At 38.4% G+C, this 21,399-nt stretch overlaps 1 protein-coding gene across 9 annotated transcripts in view; it reads right to left on the reverse strand.

Moving 5' to 3' along the window:
* Positions 1 to 21,399, reverse strand: part of PXK (PX domain containing serine/threonine kinase like) — a 52,765-nt gene that overhangs the window by 8,232 nt on the left and 23,134 nt on the right. For 5 of the 9 annotated variants that reach the window (XM_032209940.1, XM_032209937.1, XM_032209935.1 and 2 more), the window contains 13 exons: positions 20,712 to 20,789; positions 19,495 to 19,568; positions 17,588 to 17,662; positions 16,614 to 16,718; positions 15,245 to 15,346; positions 14,278 to 14,439; positions 11,524 to 11,641; positions 10,612 to 10,690; positions 9,405 to 9,453; positions 6,956 to 7,033; positions 6,217 to 6,303; positions 5,206 to 5,275; positions 2,921 to 2,983 (listed from right to left, as the gene is read on the reverse strand). In XM_032209940.1, the coding sequence (XP_032065831.1) occupies positions 2,921 to 2,983; positions 5,206 to 5,275; positions 6,217 to 6,303; positions 6,956 to 7,033; positions 9,405 to 9,453; positions 10,612 to 10,690; positions 11,524 to 11,641; positions 14,278 to 14,439; positions 15,245 to 15,346; positions 16,614 to 16,718; positions 17,588 to 17,662; positions 19,495 to 19,568; positions 20,712 to 20,789 (1,140 nt within the window). The remainder of the gene's footprint in view (positions 1 to 2,920; positions 2,984 to 5,205; positions 5,276 to 6,216; positions 6,304 to 6,955; positions 7,034 to 9,404; positions 9,454 to 10,611; positions 10,691 to 11,523; positions 11,642 to 14,277; positions 14,440 to 15,244; positions 15,347 to 16,613; positions 16,719 to 17,587; positions 17,663 to 19,494; positions 19,569 to 20,711; positions 20,790 to 21,399) is intronic. The other 4 variants (XM_032209941.1, XM_032209938.1, XM_032209936.1 and 1 more) reach the window with 1 other exon arrangement.

Here is a 21,399-nt window from a genome sequence, read left to right on the forward strand (position 1 = left end):
CTCCAATTTGTCTCTCTGTAATGCTTTTGTGCAGCCACACTTGAAAGTAGAGAAAAGAAAGTTTTGAAACCAAGATAAAAACCGTGTAGTATAACATGAATATGGTATGATTTATATGTTACTATTGGGTTCAATGGGATTTACTTTTGAAGATCGCAGCTAAGTTCAAGCTTATCTGATTTAAGCAAGATAGATATTTGTGAAAAGTGTTTTTTTTTATATTGCAGAACCACTCTCCTACTGGGATCAATGACAATTTTTCTGCCTTTTTCCATGTAAATGTTTTAAGAATAAAAGCTAACAAGCAACACACATATGCTTCCATCCCTTGAAAAACTAACTAAATGTATTGCAAACATATAACCATAAACACTCACCTATCACTCAATGTATGTCAGAATATTCATGAACTGGAATAGGATATAGCAATAGGTCAGCCAATGGGGACTAGCTGGAATAGGATGTAGAACAAAGTCAGCCAATGTATAGGCATGGCAACTGGGTCAGCCAATGGGAACTATTTGGTGACTTGAGAGCCATGCCAGACGACTCAGAGCCTGGGCGTGGGTTACCTATGTAGCTCTGAGCCTGTGCAAGTAAACTAATCTAGTTTGCTCTCTGAACTCTGAATTGAAACTGTTCTCTCCTCTGCCTGTGAAGCTGTTGGTATTGCTACCTTCATATACCACATTATTATTGATAATTAACTTGCAAACATTTTCTAAGCCAGCTTTCTCTGATCTTTCCTGTGATTATTCTACTATTTTATCCCTTCATTAAACGTATCTATTAAGTTTAATTCTGGATGTTTCCATTCCACTGTTCATTCCTCAAACTAGCAGCAGTAGTTTGAAAGAAATCTATTATTACTTTTATCAGTCTGAACTGAAGGAGAACAAAGGACAAAGATGTGGATCTGGCAATAGTGAAAATCCTCTTTCTCCACAGAAGAAACAGGACAGAACTCAGCAATCTCCTTTAATGAAGAGAAGGGGAAATTAAAAAAAAAACTATTCTCTGTTTAATTCATTCACTATTGGTCTGGGATACCAAGGGGGGAAACTGATGTAGGTAAGCCTGCTGGCCAGATTTGATGGGTTTTAGGTTTTGGTAATATTTTTATTGTTGTTTTTAACTTGCTTTTTTGCCTCTCTTGAGTTCTATATCCAATGTGCACCATATAAATTGAATAAATTAATAAAACCAGCCAGTATTTCCTTTACAAGCCCTGGCACTCATACGCTGGGAAGACAAGTAAGGCAGGTGTCCTGTCCACTTTGCAACAATTTTAGCTACATTTAAGTTTAAAACAAACACCTTAGCCTTCCAATGTTATTAGTACTGCAGAAACACAAAGGTCTGCAGTTGTTTTCAAAGGGACTTAGAATCTTGATAGATTCCTCAGTTCATTATTGCAAGATGCATAACTGCTCTTTTACACCTATACACCACTCCTTTCTTTTGTCTTTGCTACTTAAAAAAAAACATATCCTGGCAATGGCTGAAATAGCACATACAATCCAATAGCATCCCACAGTCAGTGGGATGCCAAAGGATGAAAAGCAGATTTTTACTCAGATATACTTGTGTTCCAGACAGATGTAGAATCTTTAAAGGGCCTCAAATATCTTTTGAATAGAATAGAATAAACAGAATTGGAAGGGACCTTGGAGGACTTCTAGTCCAACCCCCTGCTTAGGCAGGAAACCCTACACCACTTCAGACAAATGGTTATCCAATATTTTCTTTAAAACTTCCAGTGTTGGAGCATTCACAACTTTTGGAGGCAAGTTGCTCCACTGACTAAATGTCAGGAAATTTCTCCTTAGTTCTACGTTGCTTCTCTCCTTGATTGGTTTCTACCCATTGCTTCTTGTCCTACCCTCAGGTGCTTTGGAGAATAGTATGACTCCCTCTTCTTTGTGGCAACCCCTGAGATATTGGAACACTCCTATCATGTCACCGCTAGTCCTTCTTTTTATTAAACTAGACTTACCCAGTTCCTGCAACCGTTCTTCATGTTTTAGCCTCCAGTCCCCTAATCATCTTTGTTGCTCTTCTCTGCCCTCTTTCTAGAGTCTCCACATCTTTTTTTACATTGTGGTGACCAAAACTGGATGCAGTATTCCAAGTGTGGCCTTACCAAGGCATTATAAAGTGGTATTAACACTTCACGTGATCTTGATTCTATCCCTCTGTTTATGCAATCTAGAACTGAGTTGGCTTTTTCGGCAGCTGCTGCACACTGCACTTCTTGAAACTATTCTGTGTAACAATTCAGAACTGTGATCCTCATATTACAAAGGAGGAACAGAAGGTGGCTTACTAAAGCTACCTTATCGCCCAGACAAGGTTTTCTGATTTATAGTTCAATCTCTTAATCACTATACCGTGCAACTATTGAACTAGAACCAGCTATTGCCACTGCAGGAATAAGCAGTTTGAAACTTCCTTTCCTCTTGCTAGGAACCAACTGCCCAAGTTTCGAGATTTATTTCTTTTCTATGACGATCTTCTGTTGACATGCCAAACAAGGGGTGTGTGTGTGTGTACTATTGACACAAAGGGAATAAATTATTAGTCTTATTGCACACAAAGGACAAAAGCAGAGCACCCAGACAGAGTCTGCACGGCGTGACATATTACTCATTTTGATCAACTCATTTTGAAACCTATGAATCCTTCCTAAAACGTACAAGGGAAACAGATTAAGTTAACACAAATTATGCAGCAAGGGCACTTCAAAAAAAATAAAACAAACGGAAGTTGGAAAACTAGAATGTGGAAATATTTTCTTTCATTTTTTTAAGTTTTATTTTTACAGAAGCCAAAAGCCACCAGATTTCATGATCCATGAAGAACAAGGTTCGAAGCCAAACCATGTTAGATGAGCATGCAGGGTACTGATTCTTCAACTCACCTGCTGTAGGAGGAGGAACAGGAGAGGAAGGTGATGTTAGAGGGGAACTTGTGCCAGACCCTGCTGGATAAGAAATATTCACAATTAGCATGAAGATCATTTCAGTTTCAACACTTTTTTTTTTTTAGTGAGAAAGAGACTTCCAATCTAAAGGGCACGTCCCAAAATAGTTATATAAAAGGCGATTTGGGCCAAACTATAGATACATACCAGTGGTGGGATTCAAATAATTTAACAACCGGTTCTCTGCCCTAATGACTATCTGGGTAGGTGGGGCTCAGTGGTCATGTGACTGGGTGGGCATGGCCAACTCAAGGTCACTCAGGTCGATGGGCGCTTCGCCTTAGCTGTTACAATGTAATAAGGGTTAATCGGAGAGCCAGTTTCTGTAAGCAGGTCAATAAAGATTAGGCTAGAAACAACACTAGAATGTTTCTTTTCTGCCTTGTTTACAGGATTAGCCCTATAAGTGGAAAAAAACAAAAAGAGATTTCTTCCAACAATCGATTCTCTGAACTACTTTGAAAGTTACCAACCGGTTCTCCTGAATAGGTGCGAACTGGCTGAATCCCACCACTGATACATACATATAGTCATTTGCTGAATTTATATAGCACTGAAATCACAAACAGTTTCTCCGTTAATGCTCTTTTAAATTGGGTCAATCCAAGTCAGAGGCGATTGCTTTGCAGGTATGAGAGAATCTGGAGCTGGCTTGCAAGAAGAATGGGGCTCTTTCTCAAAGAACTAAAAGATAAATCAGCCTTGAGTCACTGGTATGCAGAAACAGGCTCAGAAGGGATTCTCCCCAAAACCTTCATAGGATTTAGCTGATTGTTATGAAGAGTGTACTTGAGTCAGGCAAGATTCCCATCTATAGGCAAGCAGCAACAAAGAAACTATTCTGTGAAACTCATCCTATCATTCTTGGTTCCTTGCGGGACATTAGTATTGCTGTTATATGTTCCCAGCATCAGGAACCTGTTGATGCACTGTGGACCAATTGTAATTTCTGAGTGACTTTTGAAGGAAGCCCCATGTATTGTCAACACTGCAATATTTTATCTGATTAGTAGCGAGGGTATTACTGGTTCTCCTACACCATATAAGATCCCAAAGGGCACATCAGCTGAAGCTGGGCAACAGCCCTTCTCGCCATGGCCTCTAATTGTTGTTTTAATAGGAACTGTGAATCCAGGAAGATCTTAAATTGCTAATCTGCTCCTTCAAAGGTAGTGCCTGCTTGTCCAGAGAAAACTTTTTCACAAATAGCAACTTTACCTAGCTTTGGCTTGTTCTCTCCATCCAGATCTTTACAGCCTCCAACCCCTGAAGAACAACATCAATAGCATCTCCCCTCTAGCCTGAAGGGGGCGATGTATACCAACAGTATACTCAAGATAGCACTCCAATCAGTTGACTGGCCCCAATAATTTCATATAGATGTTAAAAGAGGAGCGAAAGATGATTGCATCCAGTGGTGGGATTCAGCCAGTTTGCACCACTTTGGGAGAACTGGTTGTTAACTTTCTGAGCAGTTTGGTGAACTGGTTGTTGGAAGAAATCATTAGGGCAGAGAACCGGTTGTTAAATTATTTGAATCCCACCAATGATTGCATCCCATTCTGTAACGTCATCCAGGGCTTTTCCCTCAACCGATGCCACCTCACCTCGGGCATCGCATTTGAGCAAGTCCGGCATTGGTTGGGTTTGATCTCCTGCACGAAGTGTGTAGATAGTACCTTATCCATGCTTACAATTGTTATCTTCACAGACCAAAAGGAATTTCCAATAATATAGCAAAATATAGTCACCACCTGCCCGTTAGGAAGTAAGACTTCAGCTGAGACTAGAAATGTGATCACTAACACATGTTTATGGTAGCTGCTTTTCCTCTACCCGGGTTTACAGCAGCTTAGCTCTTGGCCTCAAAGAGATAAATTGCCCAAATCAGATTTTATAAACAGAGATTAACATTTGCATGTACACACAGCAGTATTCAAATCATTAAAAATAAAGGGCACAATCTAAATTGAATAATTTATCATGCATATACCAAACACAGCATGTTCTTTTGTGAAGATGGCATTGTAAGTAATCCCTGCTCTTTATTTTCATAACAGGAAAGAATAACCACCTTGAATTCCTATATATTGTAGCTACCATTACGAAGAAAGCTTCCCTAGTCCACAACCTGAACAACAGCAAAACCCCTGAGAGTGTCCCTGCGACAAAAATAGATCACTTCGGTGCCATGCATTACAGGAAAAACCACACTTGGTTACCTGAATTGTTTGAGTTGCTGTATTTCATCGACTGGTCTTCTCCGCTCTCAAAGGCTGAACGTTTAGATTTCTTCAAACAGCAGAAAGAAAAGACTCATTAGTTTCTGTTTGCTTGATAAATTGTGTTCATACACCATGTTGCTATCAGACAAGGTTTTATTACACACCTCCCTTTTCTGACAAGAACTTTCCTAAGAATGATAATTAAACTGTCTCTCATTTGTTAATTAAGCTGCCTCTTCCTTGTTTTCTATCCTTTTTTTTCTGACTTCTTAGTTACCAGAAAGAAAAGTATGATAGGGGAGTAAAGTCTTTTGATTAGTAGTACTAGCAATGAGAACTGTCCTTGATTTCAAACTGTCATTCATTCCAATCCATTCCAGTCCAAGTAACGTTAACCCCATTAGCATTTACTGTACTATTAAGTATGGTTTGAAGACTATGAAAAGATAACGAACACCAAAGTTTAACTGCATTTGCCATATCATTACATTTGATAACACATATTGTTTCTTTATGCAGATAATGTGGAAAAGGGACAGATATCACTTTATATGAGCAGAAAATTTCCTGCAACTGCGGATTTTTTCATGGAAAACTCTAGGAATACCAATCTGGCTCAGAATAATGTGAATTCCACATGAATAGCAGATGAGACTAATGCACACAGAGAGCTGCACAGGATATAATGCCTATCTATTGATGAGAATTTCTACACACAAAAAATGAAACTATAACTTTATCTCAAGAAAGCCATGCGGGTGACATAGGATTACTGCAAGGCAATGAAGAATGGGAATATCCAAATATCTAAATCCCAGGTTATCACAAAAAACTATATGGTTTTTCTCACTAGATTTTAGAAGAAAAGAAATTCACTTTCCAGATTTTCTACAGTACTTCAAATTCTTCAATGGAAGAGTTGACAGAGCAGTTCGTGGTTGTTTAAATATTTGATAAAAACATGGTTGGAAATATGCTGCATTTATTTTAAATTGGGCTGAGGCTTACTTTTCGTGCCAAGATTTTCCTCCTTTTTTTCTCTTCTTCTGACCCATGATGCGACTGAGCTCTCGTCAATCTTCTGTGCTGATGAATCTTTCAGTGAAAAAAGAAAAGTATGGACTTAGAACAAAGTATGCTACACTACTGTGTTTCCCTGAAAGTAAGACAGGGTCTTCTTTTCTTTTGAACCCCAAAATAAGTGTCTGGCCTTATTTTCGGGGAGGTTTTATTATTTTTGAGGTGCAAGAGGCGGCGAGAATGGTGACCTCATGGCTGCTACTGTGTTGCAATATTTTTGGGGCAGGGCTTATTTTAGCGCATGCGCTCAAAAGCCCGATTGGGCTTATTATTCAGGAAGGTCTTATTTTCAGGGAAACAGGGTATAAAAGCAAAAATCACTAATGTCTCCTTAAATCTCCTTTGGTACATTTATTTATTGGTTTGTTTATTACATTTCTATACTGCCCATCTTGTCAGAGACTTTTTTTTCTAAAATGACTTTTGTTTCTTTTTATCAAATTGCCAAGTCCTCAAGAACAGGCCTCTCCATGGAAACACAGGCAATCATATATGCATAGTGGTGTAGGGTTTCCTGCCTAAGCAGGGGGTTGGATTAGAAGACCTCCAAGGTCCCTTCCAACTCTGTTATTCTAAGATTCTAAGATTCATATTATTTGCTGTGCTTCTTATTACAGCATATTATAAATTTTAAGTATGGGAGCACAGAATAAAGTTTGTAAGTTACCAGTTTCTGTTCTTCTATTAGCCTCTTCTCTATACATTCTTTGGCAATCCTTAAAGCTTCTTTTAACTTGGCTGGAATCTGATAAAGAGAAAAAAGTTTTCAAAAATTACAATCACAGAAACTAACACCCTTATGGATATTTTCATGTTAATTAATAGTCAAATTAAGCACTGTGGAAAAAAAGGCTTAACTTTGCATAAGAGGCAAATTTATTCTGATTAATGTAATGCAAAGCAGGATTTTCTCTCCATGAAGAAGGGTGAAACAAGATCAGAAGCAGAAGAACTAAATATTGCAGTGGTGAAAATATTTACTGAAGTAAGCAGAAGAATCAGTTAAGTTTATTGATGAGTTCAAAAATAGTAACTTTTGCTGTGTCTAAAGTTGGCTTTTATTGCATTCTATTCCTTCTCTGTCTTACTGAACCATGTTATATGAAGGTCTCAATTCACCAAAGTCACAGTGGGTATCAGAATTCAATATTTATGGACAATCCCATGATGTTCATGCCTTGTAGAATGCTGTATTGCAACTTGGAACGTAAGCAAAGTGAATTGTAAAGAGCATGAATTATCACATGAAAGAATAAAAAAAAAAGATTTTGGGTCTCTGTGATGCTAAAAGAGGGGGGAAATGGAACAGGTCTGAATTCAATCTTGTGTTGTACAGTTGATGAATTCATGCAAGGAAGTATAGGTGTAGCTTTAATTAAAAATAAATACACTAATATGTATATTAGAACATAGGAACCACCAAGATTGTTACAGAGGTGGTAGGTAATCAGAGAAGTGATATAGACATGTCATACTCTAATGAAGGATATAATAGAAGAACAAGACATGAGGTTTTTTTTGGGGGGGGGAGTACATCATTGTGAACAAATGTGATCCATGGAAAAAGCTTTTCATTCATTCTGACATAAATGAACTAATGTATGAAAATTAGTATTTATTTATATCTTGCCTTCATTATTTTCACAAATAACTCAAGGCAGCGAACATATCCAAGATGCTTTCCTCCTCCTATTTTCCCCACAACAAGAACCCTGTGAGGTGAGATGGGCTGAGAGAGAGTGGGTGGCTCAAAGTCACAAAGAGCTGACTTTCATGGCTAAGGCAGGACTTGAACTCACAGTCTCCTGCTTCCTAGCCTTGTGTCTTAATCATTAGACCAAACTGGGTCTCTGAGACAGTTCCTATGAAATGAGTGAAAAAGTACCGGTAATTACTATAGGCTGTTTAGAGACTCGAAAATGAAAGAGAAGAATGATTTAGAATAAAATCTCTTTGTTTTGAATACATGGCAGACTTAGTAGAAGGCACAAGTGTAATCAGAGGTTTTGTAGGACATACTATTTCATGATTGTGTTAACAGCAGGCTTTAGGAAAAACATGGGGAAAAAGAAAACAGTGAAAAAAAGTGAAATTACAGAAACTGCAGGAAATGAAAGTACAAGTCTTGTACGAAAAAGTAATAGGAGATACATTTCTCCTCCAACAGAATGAATGGAAAGAGGGCATGGAAACTTCACGGGACAAAAATGAAAAAGAAATTTTTAGAGAATTCGATAGAAGGTGCGAAGTTATGCTACTAGGAAATATACAAAAAGATGTGGAATGGAATGGTTAAGTGGGAGAAATTGGTAAGAAAAATTCCCACAAGCAAAAAATAAAGAGGAAAGAAAATTATATAAAGTGTACAAAGAGAAAAATATACTTTCAAAGAGAGAAAAGGACAGTTAAAATTAAAACAGAGAAAAGGCAGACTGATTTTTATGGAAGTAAACAAATGTTGGAGAAATGAAAGAAAAATATATAGCCAGTAAGGTAAGTTTAAATCAGTTTAGCATTATAGAATTGCCAAAATCCTGAGAAGACTAAAGTCCGGAGTGGCAGATGCCGAATCTTAATGTGGAAGTTACCTAAAATGACATAACGATCTAGAACAATTGGTGGAAAGATAGCAATGAGCTAACAATTGTATGTTATGTGAAGCACTGCTAGATAAAACAGTCCTGCTTTTAGGACCTTTTAGGATCTTTGGCCTGCCACACACTCTTTTATTTCACTGTGCAGTTTCATTAGTGTAGTACTTGGGAGGGGAGGGGAATAGAAAGGAGTAGAATTGTGGAATGTGTTGTTGTCATTCTTTTCTAGAAGCCCAAGGCCATCTTTTGTCTCTGCACCTCTGCACCTGACCAGAACCAGCTGGGTGAAGATGCCAGCATGGCAGAAGAAGATTGGACCATGTGGGGATAAGATCATGAACTTTCAACTGGGTGGAATCCCAGGAAGTTTTCAGATTTGGGTTTTCCACAGATGTGCCAACATGTCTGTCTTATTAAATTGGAACTTTAAGGATAGCTCTGCCTTGGACTCTGATTTAATTCAGCATGCTATTTGGAACGCTGACATATACTCCCAAACCAAATAATATCATTCAACTGTACCTTAAATTGTGTTTTTTCTGAATTTGTTAGAAGAACATCACTGAATAACCTAATGGAAATTTAAAAAAAATCAGTCACCTGGAAGAAATCATAGCCATCCTACAATTTGCACTTGGACTTAACTTGTTCCTTTTGCACAAATGTACAGGAAATGTAGGTAAATGATTTTGTTAAACCAGTTGGCCACAGCAGCTTCAATCAAAGTCTATACAGGTAGTCCTCAACTTATAACCATCACTGTTTGAAGTCATCACAGCACTGAAAAAAGTGATTTATGACTGATTTTCACATTTATAACTGTTGCAGCCTCCTCAGGGTTACATGATCAAAATTTGAGGGCTTGGCAACTGGCAAGTGTTTATGCCAGTTGCACCATCCTAGCATCATATAATCACCATTTGTAACCTTCCCAACCAGCTTCTGGCAAGCAAAGTCAATGGGGAAAGCAAGATTCACTTAAGTACCACATGATCCACAACTGTAATGATTAGTTTAACATCTGTGGCAAAAAAAAGTGGTAAAATGGGGCAAAATTCACCTAATAACTGGCTTGATTTAGCAACAGAAATTTTGGGCCCAATTGTGGTCGTAAGTTGAAGACTTCTTCTATTCTGCTTACTGTATTTTTCGGAGTATAAGACGGACCTTTTTCCCTCAAAAAAGAGGCTGAAAATCTGGGTGTGTCTTATACACTGAATACAGCATTTTTGGCCTCCCGAAACCGCGCCCCTTCACTAAAATGGCTGTGCAGGAGCTGTAAAAGGCTTTCAGGGAGCTCCTGGGGGCTGGGGAGGGCAGAAATGAGTGAAAAATGGGCCTTTTTTGCTCAATTTCGCCCTCCCTCCAGCCCCCAGGAGTAATCTATATGCCTCCTAAAGGCTATCCATGCAATTTTTTTGACAAAAAACGTGCTGGTTTTTGCTTGTTTTTGGGGGGGGCACCCTCAGGAGCACTCAGCAAGCCCCTTAAAGGCTATTCATGCCTTTTTTGGGGGGGGGGAACCAGGCCCATTTTTGTAAAAAATGGGCCGTTTTTGGGAGGTTTGCAGAATCCAAAAACTTTTTTTTTAATTTGCCTCTTCAAAACCTTGGTGCGTCTTATATTCTGGTGTGTGATATACTCTGAAAAATATGGTAGGTTTCTAGTTCATTTTTCTTCAAAACGTTTCTCAATATCTCTGTACTCTATTTCATTGCTACAGACTTACGGCATTTGTAGCAGCCTGGAGACAGTTGGCATTCCGTTCTTCATGGCCTCAGGAGAAATAACAGATTCTAAAACAGTCACTAGAAAGAGAAGAGATTTGGGAAACAGAGATTCTAATATAAAGTTGGACATAATGCACCATTCACATATAGACCTTACACAGTATCTTTTTAAACTCAGATTATGAGCTTGGCATAGAGTCTTTATTGACTTTTAAATTAAAAGATAACATTAATTGTACAGACTACAATCATATAGTGGGAGGGAAGTAGGGGCAACATATTAAGATTTTCCTCCATGCATCTCTCCACACATCTACCACCAGCCCAAAGATCTACCCTTTCATTGCAGAGAAATGGAGCACAGAATCAAACAGGACTTCTCAGAGCTTGGACTGACTAAATGAACTTATTGCTTCCTGCAAAGGCTCACATCCATTTGCTCCTCTTTTATGTCTTATGGGAGGGGCCAATCATCTCCAAGCCTTACTCCTGAGTCGCCCTTTTGGTCTTAACTGTTCTTGCCTCCTGGCAGCTCTGCGCATGGACACACTGAGAACAGGCTCACACTGTTCTTCTGCCTCACTGATGTCAGGCTCTGGAGGCAGCATGTAATTACCAGATGGCCCTGGCCCCCTGTTTGCCTCCGACGCAGAGCCCTCGTCTGAGCCTTCCCCAGACTCCAAGACTGGCCCATGTTCCTCCACAACCTCCTCACTGACCAACTCTCCTGCCAGCTCTGCAGGCTGCCAGTAGACCACAACAATCCCCTTGGTTATTCTGTCAGGAGATGATTCTATCCTCTCACGTGTCTTTGCCTTATATCTTAGTCTTAACATATGGATTAAAATTACATGAATCATTCAAGTTTCACTTTAAAATAAGACAAGCATTGATCCAAGTTATTCACTGACCTATAGACATGGATGGTGCAGGAGGGAAGCTATCCACTGGAATAGAATCTGGAGGTCTCCCGTATGTCATTTCATATAGCAAATGTCCAAAGCAGTGTATATCTATAGCTTCTAACGTCTACAAGAATGAAAACAAAATAGACTGGTAGAATGATTTTAAAATATCACATTGGATGAGTGATGCTGAGCGTGGGGAAAAATTTTTAAAATATAAATGGCAACCATCAATACACATGGACTTATCAACAGCAAACTCTTTCTAAAATGGAGATTGAAGATATTTGGGACACATCTCTTTTCTAGTTCTATCCTTGGAGAATGCTTGATAAAAACAGGAGGTGGCACTCTGGAAGACTACTCCATATTTAGGATTTTTTAAAATTTATTTAGATTTATTAAGGTTGCCTGTTCCAGCTGATTTTAGGTAGCTTACAAAATCCACTTTCCTACCAAAACTGCAAATCCTACGGAAATGTTCCTATTCCTGTAGGCATTTGATATTTATGGTCTACTGTATCCTTTTAATGTGTTTAAATTATTCAATTTATGTTATTATTATTATAATTGTATCTCTTAAAATATATTGTTAGCTACTTGGAGCAGTGTTTCTGATGGATTACAGTAGTTATAAGTTGAACAAATAGATATTTGAAATAGCAATAGCAATAGCAGTAGACTTATATACCACTTCATAGGGCTTTCAGCCCTCTCTAAGCGGTTTACAGAGAGTCAGCATATTGCCCCCAACAATCTGGGTCCTCATTTTACCCACCTCGGAAGGATGGAAGGCTGAGTCAACCCTGAGCCGGTGAGATTTGAACCGCTGAACTGCTGATCTAGCAGTAGCCTGCAGTGCTGCATTTAACCACTGCGCCACCTTGGCTCACCAAATAGCACAGGGGTCTCCAATCTTGGCAACTTTTAAGACTTGTGGACTTCCAACTCTCGGAATTCCTCACCCAGCATGCTGACTGGATAATTCTGGGAGTTACAATCCACAAATCTTAAAGTTCCAAGTTTTGAGACCCTTAGAGTACAGAACTATATACTATAATATAAGATGATTCATATATGTTTAGGAGATTCTGTTGGTTCTTAAGAAACTATAACAAAAGAACTCTTAAACATTTTACAGTTTGTTCAACAAGGCTTTTAATTATAAATATAAAGTCCAAGTCAAGAGCTTCTCTGTCTCTCTGTGTGAGCTCTCACACACAAATAGGTGATTTTAGGATTAGTATTAAAACAGAGCTAGAAAGCTTTTCCTAGTTACTTAAAAAAAATCCCTTTGCAAACTATGATTATTCTTAATCGCATAATACTACAGTGCACAATTTTGAAACACAAAACTTACACCCATCCGAGTTGTGTCTTGCAAATCATATCCACAAACTGACTACGCCAAGATATACATTAAAATTTATCTTTCCAAATTACATGGCTTTTGGACTATAGGCTGTGCATCTCTTTTAATAAGTGAGCTCTCCATAACTACATATTGAGGAAAAGACATGGTTTTTGTGCAGCAAATGAATTGCAACTGTATGTTTCTTGTGTACAAGAAGATTAATCTGGAAAATAAATAGGACCGTAAAACTGCATTTCAGTTAGAAGATAATAGTTGTCATTCTGCTGCTTCTAGTTGCCTTTCAGGTAAAATTTCCTATTCTTTTTCTTCCTAAATTGAAAAATGAACTCTTCATTTTGAACCCAAAAGGCCAGAAATGTATGATTTACTTTGTACTTCATGTTTATAGAGAGTTGTTAAGCTCTCAATATATCCATTCAACCCATTAATCATAGGAACCAGAGGACATGGTTAAACTTCTACCAGGTCTGCCTGGTACGCCAGTTGCGTCCCTTCCTGGATCGGGATGCCCTGTACACAGTCACTAACGCCCTCGTCCTTTCTCACCTGGACTACTGTAATGCTCTCTACATGGGGCTGCCCTTCAAGAGCACCAGGAGGCTCCAGTTGGTCCAGAATGCGGCTGCGCGGGTTATCATAGGGGTACCTAGGTGCTCCCATGTTACACCCTTTTTAGGCGGCCTGCACTGGTTGCCGGTTGTTTTCCAGGTGCGATTCAAGGTGTTACTTATGATCTTTAAAGCGCTCCATGGCTTAGGCCCAGGGTACTTGCGAGATTGCCTACTGCCACCGGTAGCCTCCCACCGTCCAGTATGATCCCACAGAGTTAGCCTCCTCAGGGTGCCGTCGGCCAGGCAGTATCAACTGGCGACCCCTAGTGGGAGAGCCTTCTCTGTGGGAGCGCCTTTCCTCTGGAATGAGCTGCCCCCAGAGCTTTGCATAATCCCCAACCTCCAGTCCTTCAGGCATGCCCTAAAAAGTTGGCTTTTTCAGCAAGCCAGCCTGGCCTGAATAGAATAAATTAAATTATTAATTTTAAATTGTTAATTTTAATTTAATCCTAAATTTGACTTAAATTGTCAATTGAAAGTTATTGGATTTAATCTTTTTAAACTTTTGTCATATGTGTTTTTATATTGTACATCGCCCTGAGTCCTTTGGGAGAAGGGTGGCATATAAGTCCAATAATACCAAACCAAACCAACCAAACTAAACTATCTTAGAAAAGCAAAATGTATGCACCAATCCACATTTCTGTATGCTTCTTGAATTAAATTACTTTTCTCACAACACTAGAAGACTTTTTGCTTTGTTTCAAATAGATTATTGGCATGTATCACATTCAGAATTAATTCCCACTTGCAATAATATTTGCTTCCACTTACATTAATTTTACGGAATTGTGTGAAGTAGGATCGATAGAAGGACGGGAGCCCTAGTAGAGAATTCTCCAAATCCAATAACCTACACGTGTCCCCTTCCAGCACAACATTGGAAGCATGAAGGTGGCCATATGGGAATCCTTTCTCATGCAAGAACTTTAGGACCTAGAACACCAAACACACAAAAATATTTCAATCTGACAATCAGAAATTGAAGTTCCATCTACAGCGTTTTGCCATAGAGACATCCCAGCTTCAAAGGCTAAAAAAGCCCATTGGGAAAAACAGATGGCATTCATTTAATGAGCAAGGATTCGCTTAATGACTGCTGTAAAAAGATTGCAAAATCAGTCACAGCCACATGGTAGTCCGCTTAACAACCACTATGACTTACAATTAATTCTGGGTTCAGTTATAGTTATAAGTCGAGGATTACCTGTATCAAAGTTTCATCTCATGTTATCCATAGCAGGATATATTCTCTCTTTCTAAAGCAAGGCTGGCGGCATCACATGATGTATCGGGACTCTTTGTCCTTCACTAAACCGGGTGTGAGCCTGGGCAGCGAGTGACGCATCCTGCCCATGGGATTGACAGCCCTGCTCTAAAGCCAACACTGTGTTCCAAATGGCATCTCTCCCTTCTGAATTCTTTGGTTAGGTATTTATATACCGTATCTAAGATATATCAGATGATTTAGAAAAGGATCTAGTGCCATTTCTTCCAGTACTTTTTTTTTATCCAAGTATAATAAGAAAGGACAAAATTCTCTAAAAAGGTGTTTGGGAGGGAGGGAATTTTAGACACAAAAGTTGTGGTTTTAACTCATATAATGCTACAATAAAGCAGTGAAATATGGTGTTTGGTACACTTGTTATCAGCCTCCGACAGACGTAATTTTTTTGATCTTTCATCTGATCATGTCTTGAAGCCACATCAAAATTCATGTAGAAGATTAAACCTTTCTTACCTCTAATATTTGTCGGCCAAATGTTTTAATTTGTTGAAGTTCAAGACCTTGAATTTTCTTCGGGTTACAGTACTTCTTCAGAAACGGATCTTTTGGTTTTGCCTTTCAAAAGAAACCCCTACTATGGTTATAAGTGTCAAATATAATATATATGTATGTGTACATGTGTGTGTGTGTATCTATCTATCATCTATCTATCTATCTATATATCTATCCATCCATCCATCCATCCATCCATCCATCCATCCATCCATCCATCCATCCATCCATCTCCTATTGCTAATAGCAGATAAAAAGATTCAGGAATTGACACACCTCAACTATGATTTCTTTAACTATTTAAATATGGCTAATCATTAATTAATGTTGAAATTCCCAGAAACATAAGTTTATCTGTACATTAAACAAGACTTTTGAAACAAAAGAACACAGAAATTTACTTTGGTTTGAAACACCAGTGTAATAACAGAGGCAATATTAAGTGCAGAACTTCTCTCTTGGATAAAAGAGAAAATGCCCTGAAGATAGTACTTGCCAGCTCTATGTTATATAAGGTAAAGGTTCCCCTCGCACATATGTGCACATTTTTCTGACTCTAGGGGGCAATGCTCATCTCCGTTTCAAAACTGAAGAACCAGCACTGTCCAAAGACGTCTCCATGGTCATGTGGCATCATGACTAAACGCCGAAGGCACATGAAACACAGAAGCTGTTGCAGAAGCTGGGACAAGTAACAGGAGCTCACACCATTACGTGGCACTAGGGATTCAAACTTCTGAACTGCCGACCTTTCTCATCGACAAGCTCAGCATCTTAGTCACTGGGCCACTGCGTTCCTCCTTTGTTATGTATATTTATTTATTCAATTTTTATAGCCACACCTCAGCCAAATATGTATATCTAAGGAATCAGGATTTACCAAAAAAAATTTGTATCCAATAGTATAACAGACTAACATAGTTGGAAGGGACCTTGGAGGTCTTCTAATTCAACCTCCTACTCAAGCAGGAAACTCTATACCATTTCAAATAAATTGTTATCTAATCTCTTCTTAAAAACCAAGGTTAAAAGATGCTGGGAGATGAAATTTCCCAGAGTGCCTATTATATAAAGAGGGGCTAAATGTATGAGTATTTACTGCCCACAAAACAGAAGAATTGTTATTAATTTATTAAATGTTGACATCTCCCAGCATCTCTGGGTGGTTTGTAGTTACAAACACAGAGTATGATAGAATACCACAAAATGAAAGATAACACCAAAACAAATGTATTAGTTAAGCTGTATCCTTAATCAATTAAATCCTAAATATATAGTATATGTTGCACATGTATGGAATACATTGACAAAGGCATGTTATTGATATTACCTTATAAATAAGGTCTTTTAGAGTTCCTTTTTCACTGAAGTGTCTAATTACTAGTGCAGAAGATTCACTGGCTGTGGCAAAAATGACTTTGTAAATATAAGGATGCTGTCCAGAAAAGAAAATGAATTAGCATTACCTTCATGGAATACATATTTACATAAAGCCTTTCCCAATCCCCATTCCTCAGCAATTTAAATGAGACTAAGTCACACATTGAAGTGCAGAGGATCGCAATTCATAATACACTTTAAGTAGGCTTTGGTAAACTTTTGTCTAAGTTGGCTTGCAACATATAGAAACCATAGCCAGCCATATTATACGTATGTGAGGGGTGTCAAACTGGATTTCTTCGAGGATCGGATCAGCACTGTAGTTCTCCTCCATGGGCTGGCTGGTGGGGGGGGGGGGGAGTACGGGAGACAGGATGGACGCCTCCTGCAGCACTTTGCTGGCCAAAATGGGGCATGGGAGGGGGAGGAATGCAGGGCCCATTTTTGACCAGGATGGTCTCCTGCAGCACTTTGCCGGCCAAAACGGGGGTGCCCCCACCCCATTTTGACTACCAGAGGCATTTTGCTATTTCCAGGCCAGCCCATATCAAACTCAAGGCCCGCGGGCCAGATTTAAAGACCCCATTTGCTGGATCCGGCCCGCGGGCCTTGAGTTTGATATGCCTGTTATAGATGTGAAGTAGTAATACAACATTAGCCTCTGAGCTTAAGGCAGAAGAAACTTTCATTTTAAAAAAATAAAATAAAAATGTTCTAGTGGAAATTTGCAACTGGGAGAGACGGAGGAAAGGAGATAAGGACAAGAGATCTTTACAAAGAATCAGTGTTTCCTCCTCATGTTAACTCAGATGGCAATCTATAGGCCAGTCTCTAAAATCAAGATGAATCATGAACAAATCTTCATTGGTGACCTCTAAGTGTACAAATACATATTTGCCTGTTTAAAGCTATTTATCTACTTACCGAACAGGAAGAAAGAAACTTGACAGCACATTGAAGATCTCTGTCAGATAAATATTTATCTGGACCCAGGTCAGCCTAAAAATATAATATTTACTAAATGACATGGTGTGTAAAAGTATTGCTATATTTAAATTATTTAAACATTTACATTTGATGTCATTCAGAAATGGATTTTCCCCCTTATAGTACAGAAACTTTGAGATATGTGAAAGCAGATAAAATGATCGCATAAATCCCATTCCTTTCCCTCTTTAATAAATACAGTTGGACAAGACAGAAGAAGGAATTCTGCTTGGCACAGAGGGAGCTTTAACTAATTCTAAAAGGGAATATGTCTAGGAATGCAATAGAAAATATTGTCACAGTGTTCAGGATCCATATGCTACATAACATACTTGCAAAGATAGAAGAGTCTCAGACTGTAAGCCTTCTGGAAAGAAAAGGGACCAGCTAACCTAGCTAGTTCTCGAGTTACAATCATAATGGAGCCTATGACAGTCATAGGTTTTTATTTCCTGTAAGCCACCTTGAGCGAGTAGGCGGCAATATAAATTTTCCAAATAAATAAGTTGTAACAGTTGTAAAAGCTGACCGACCCAATTTTACAATGTTTTTTGCAGGGGTGGTTAAGCGAATGCAGCAATCATTACATGCAAATGTGCAGACATTAAAAGAACATGGTGGATTTAAGGACAGAGCCATTGTTTCACATTGGTACAGTTTGGCCGAAAACCAGAAGTGCTACTTTTTGACAAAACTGTCATAAAACACAATCACATAATTGGAGGATGTTGCAAATAGCTGTAAATGCAGTCATGTTGCCAAGTACCTGAAATGAAATCATGTGACCGCAGGGAGAAAGGGGGGCACTCATTGGAACTTCAGATCCAGGTCATAAGCACCTTTTTCCAGGTAGGATGGTACCTTCAAATAGTTCCCAAGCAACCAGTTGTAAGTCATAGATTATCTGTCTCTCATTTAGGAGGAGCTGAGGTGGCGCAGTGGTTAAATGCAGCACTGCAGGCTACTTCAGCTGACTGCAGTTCTGCAGTTCGGCTGTTCAAATCTCACCGGCTCAGGGTTGACTCAGCCTTCCATCCTTCTGAGGTGGGTAAAATGAGGACCCGGATTGTTGTTGGGGACAATACGCTGACTCTGTAAACCGCTTAGAGAGGGCTGAAAGCCCTATGAAGCGGTATATAAGTCTAACTATTGCTATTGCTATTGCTATTTAGCACTTGTTTTCCATTTCTCCAACTGCTTTCACAGTTTAGCAACAGAAATCTAATGAATCATTGCCAATCAACACAAGATGGTCTCTTTCTATTTGTCAAGTTGCAGGGGTTTTTTGTCTTTACAGTAAACAAGTGATTATCTAGTACTCCAGTTTTTGTATAATGTTGATTTAACAAATCAGTACTGTACAAATTATATTATCAGGACTGTACAAATTATAAACTGACTGAATATCTTGTCTAGTCTTTCTGCCGATTAATATTTTCTTACAAAAATCAACTCTTCAAGATAAGTCAAGGAACAGACCTTGCAGGGATACCAAGAATGCTATTTTATTGTTGTAAGATATAATAATAGACTCTTGAAAGCCTGTCCTAGTTTCTCTTCTATCTTATACTAAAGAAAACAAAAATGAATCTATTTTTATTTCTTTCTCATGTTTGCTTGGCTCTTTAGACTATGCAATTGTTCTCTAAGTGGCTTTACAACTACTATTCCATATTTTCCCTAAGGTCCTCACTAAACTCTGTATAATAGCATAGTAGTTGCTTAACTTTAGAGACAGTGCTCAGTTTTCTTTAAATATTAGTTAGCACATAAAGCAAAAATCAATGTTGCAATTTTGGTAAGAGATAATGCCCCCCCCCCCCATACACAAAAAACAAACTAACCCAACTTAGCACTAGTCGCTCCTTTGGTTGATTCTTAATCTTCATTAAGAAATACTTCTTTCGTATCCTCCAGCCTGAAAAAACATATAATTCATCAAAATAAGTTAAAGTGAGTTGTAACCTCTGTACATCATGCAATGTAATGCTCTTGTGAGATTCGCGTGGGTGGGTGGGGGGCGCATATAAAAAAGAGAGAGAGAGAAATATGCAGAGGGAGAGGGAAGGCTCAGAGGGAGAGCCAAAGAGAGAGGTATTGTACAATATAGGTAGTCCTCGACTTACGAACACAATTGAGTCTAAACTTTCTGTTGCTAAATGAGACAGTTGTTAAGTGAACTTTGTCCCATTTTACAACTTTTCTTGCTACAGTTGTTAAGTGAATCACTGCAGGTGTTAAGTTTGTAACACGGTTGTTAAGTGAATCTGGGTTCCCTGTTGACTTTGCTTGTGAGAAGATTGCAAAAGGTGATCACGTGACACTGGGACACTGCAACCGTGATAAATATGAGTCAGTTGCCAAGCGTCTGGATTTTGATAACATGACCATGGGATGCTGCAATGATCGTAAGTGTGAAAAACAGTCATAAGTCACTTTTTCCAGTGCAGCTGTAACTTTGGATGATCACTAAATGAACTGTTGTAAGTTGAGGACTACCTGTAGTAGCATTTAAAAAAAACATTAATTTTTTACTGATTGTACAATTCAATAAGGCACATTCCAAGATAAGAAGGAGAATTGCTGTTTTAAAAAATGGTGCAAAGCTTAACATTCAGTAACATAGTATGTGATAAGGATCCAGTCAACACTTGGCATTTCCAATTACTAGGATTTTAAGAACGGAAAGACCCTTTGACTTAACGTCCAAGCAAGAAACAAAAAACACAGCAATTTGTAAATATTTGCTTTATAGATCAGGACTCTGCTTGGTGGGAATAGGAAGGAAAGATAATTAGGGGATTTAAATCCTTTGTCCCCTGCGGAAGCGTAGAGGTGGAATGGAGCCCACAAAGAAGGAATCTATAAGTTAAATAGAATGACAGCAGAATCTTGATTCTGACAATCAGGAACTGCATCAAAGTTTGCTCCCTATGTTTGCTTACAAAACAATCTATCTTACAACACAAAACACAATAGAGAGATGGACAGAGCAACAACATATTCTGATGCCTGTGATATATAACAAATGTTATATGTCTAATAAAACTAATGTTCTTACCAATATCTTTTAACGGTTCTACCACTTCCCACTTTGGTTCTGACCGAAAAAACATTGAAACATGCTGTAAGGCAATTTCTGCAGAGAGAGGGATTGCGAAGATGTTGTATCAATATTGACAAATGTCTACAGTAAAGTTAATTCCAACTTTAAAATTGTATCTGTATGTCAACATTCAACAGTAAGTTATCTTCAGGTTGGCTGATAAAGGTTAAACTAAAATTGGAAAGTATATCTACAAACAAGATGATATGGGAGGAATTTTCAAACAATATGAAGGCATCATGACATATTTTTTCCAACTTCATCAATACAAAATACATGTATAATTTGTGTGGCCAAAAAACCCTAGATTTTGTACATAGGCATGTACGAGATCTTGAGAAAATATTTGTATATTTCTTATATTCTTATATTTCTTGTATTTCTGTAAGGCAACACATATTTTCTATCATGCTGGCTCAGTGAATTAATAGGTACATAAGGGCTCCCCCTCAGCCATCCATGCTAAGAAGTGAGAGGGAAGTAAGTAAATTGAAAGACATATTTACAGATATACAGAATCCAGGCACAGAAAATCCTATGTGAGATACAGCAAGTTTCCAATTATTATTTTTTGAATACAAGGACATGTTAAAATCAAATGCAAGGATAACGTCTCATCTGCCTGGAATATATGCTATTCACT

The sequence above is a fragment of the Thamnophis elegans genome, chromosome 2 (genome assembly GCF_009769535.1).
Source record: "Thamnophis elegans isolate rThaEle1 chromosome 2, rThaEle1.pri, whole genome shotgun sequence".
Lineage (NCBI taxonomy): Eukaryota > Metazoa > Chordata > Lepidosauria > Squamata > Colubridae > Thamnophis > Thamnophis elegans.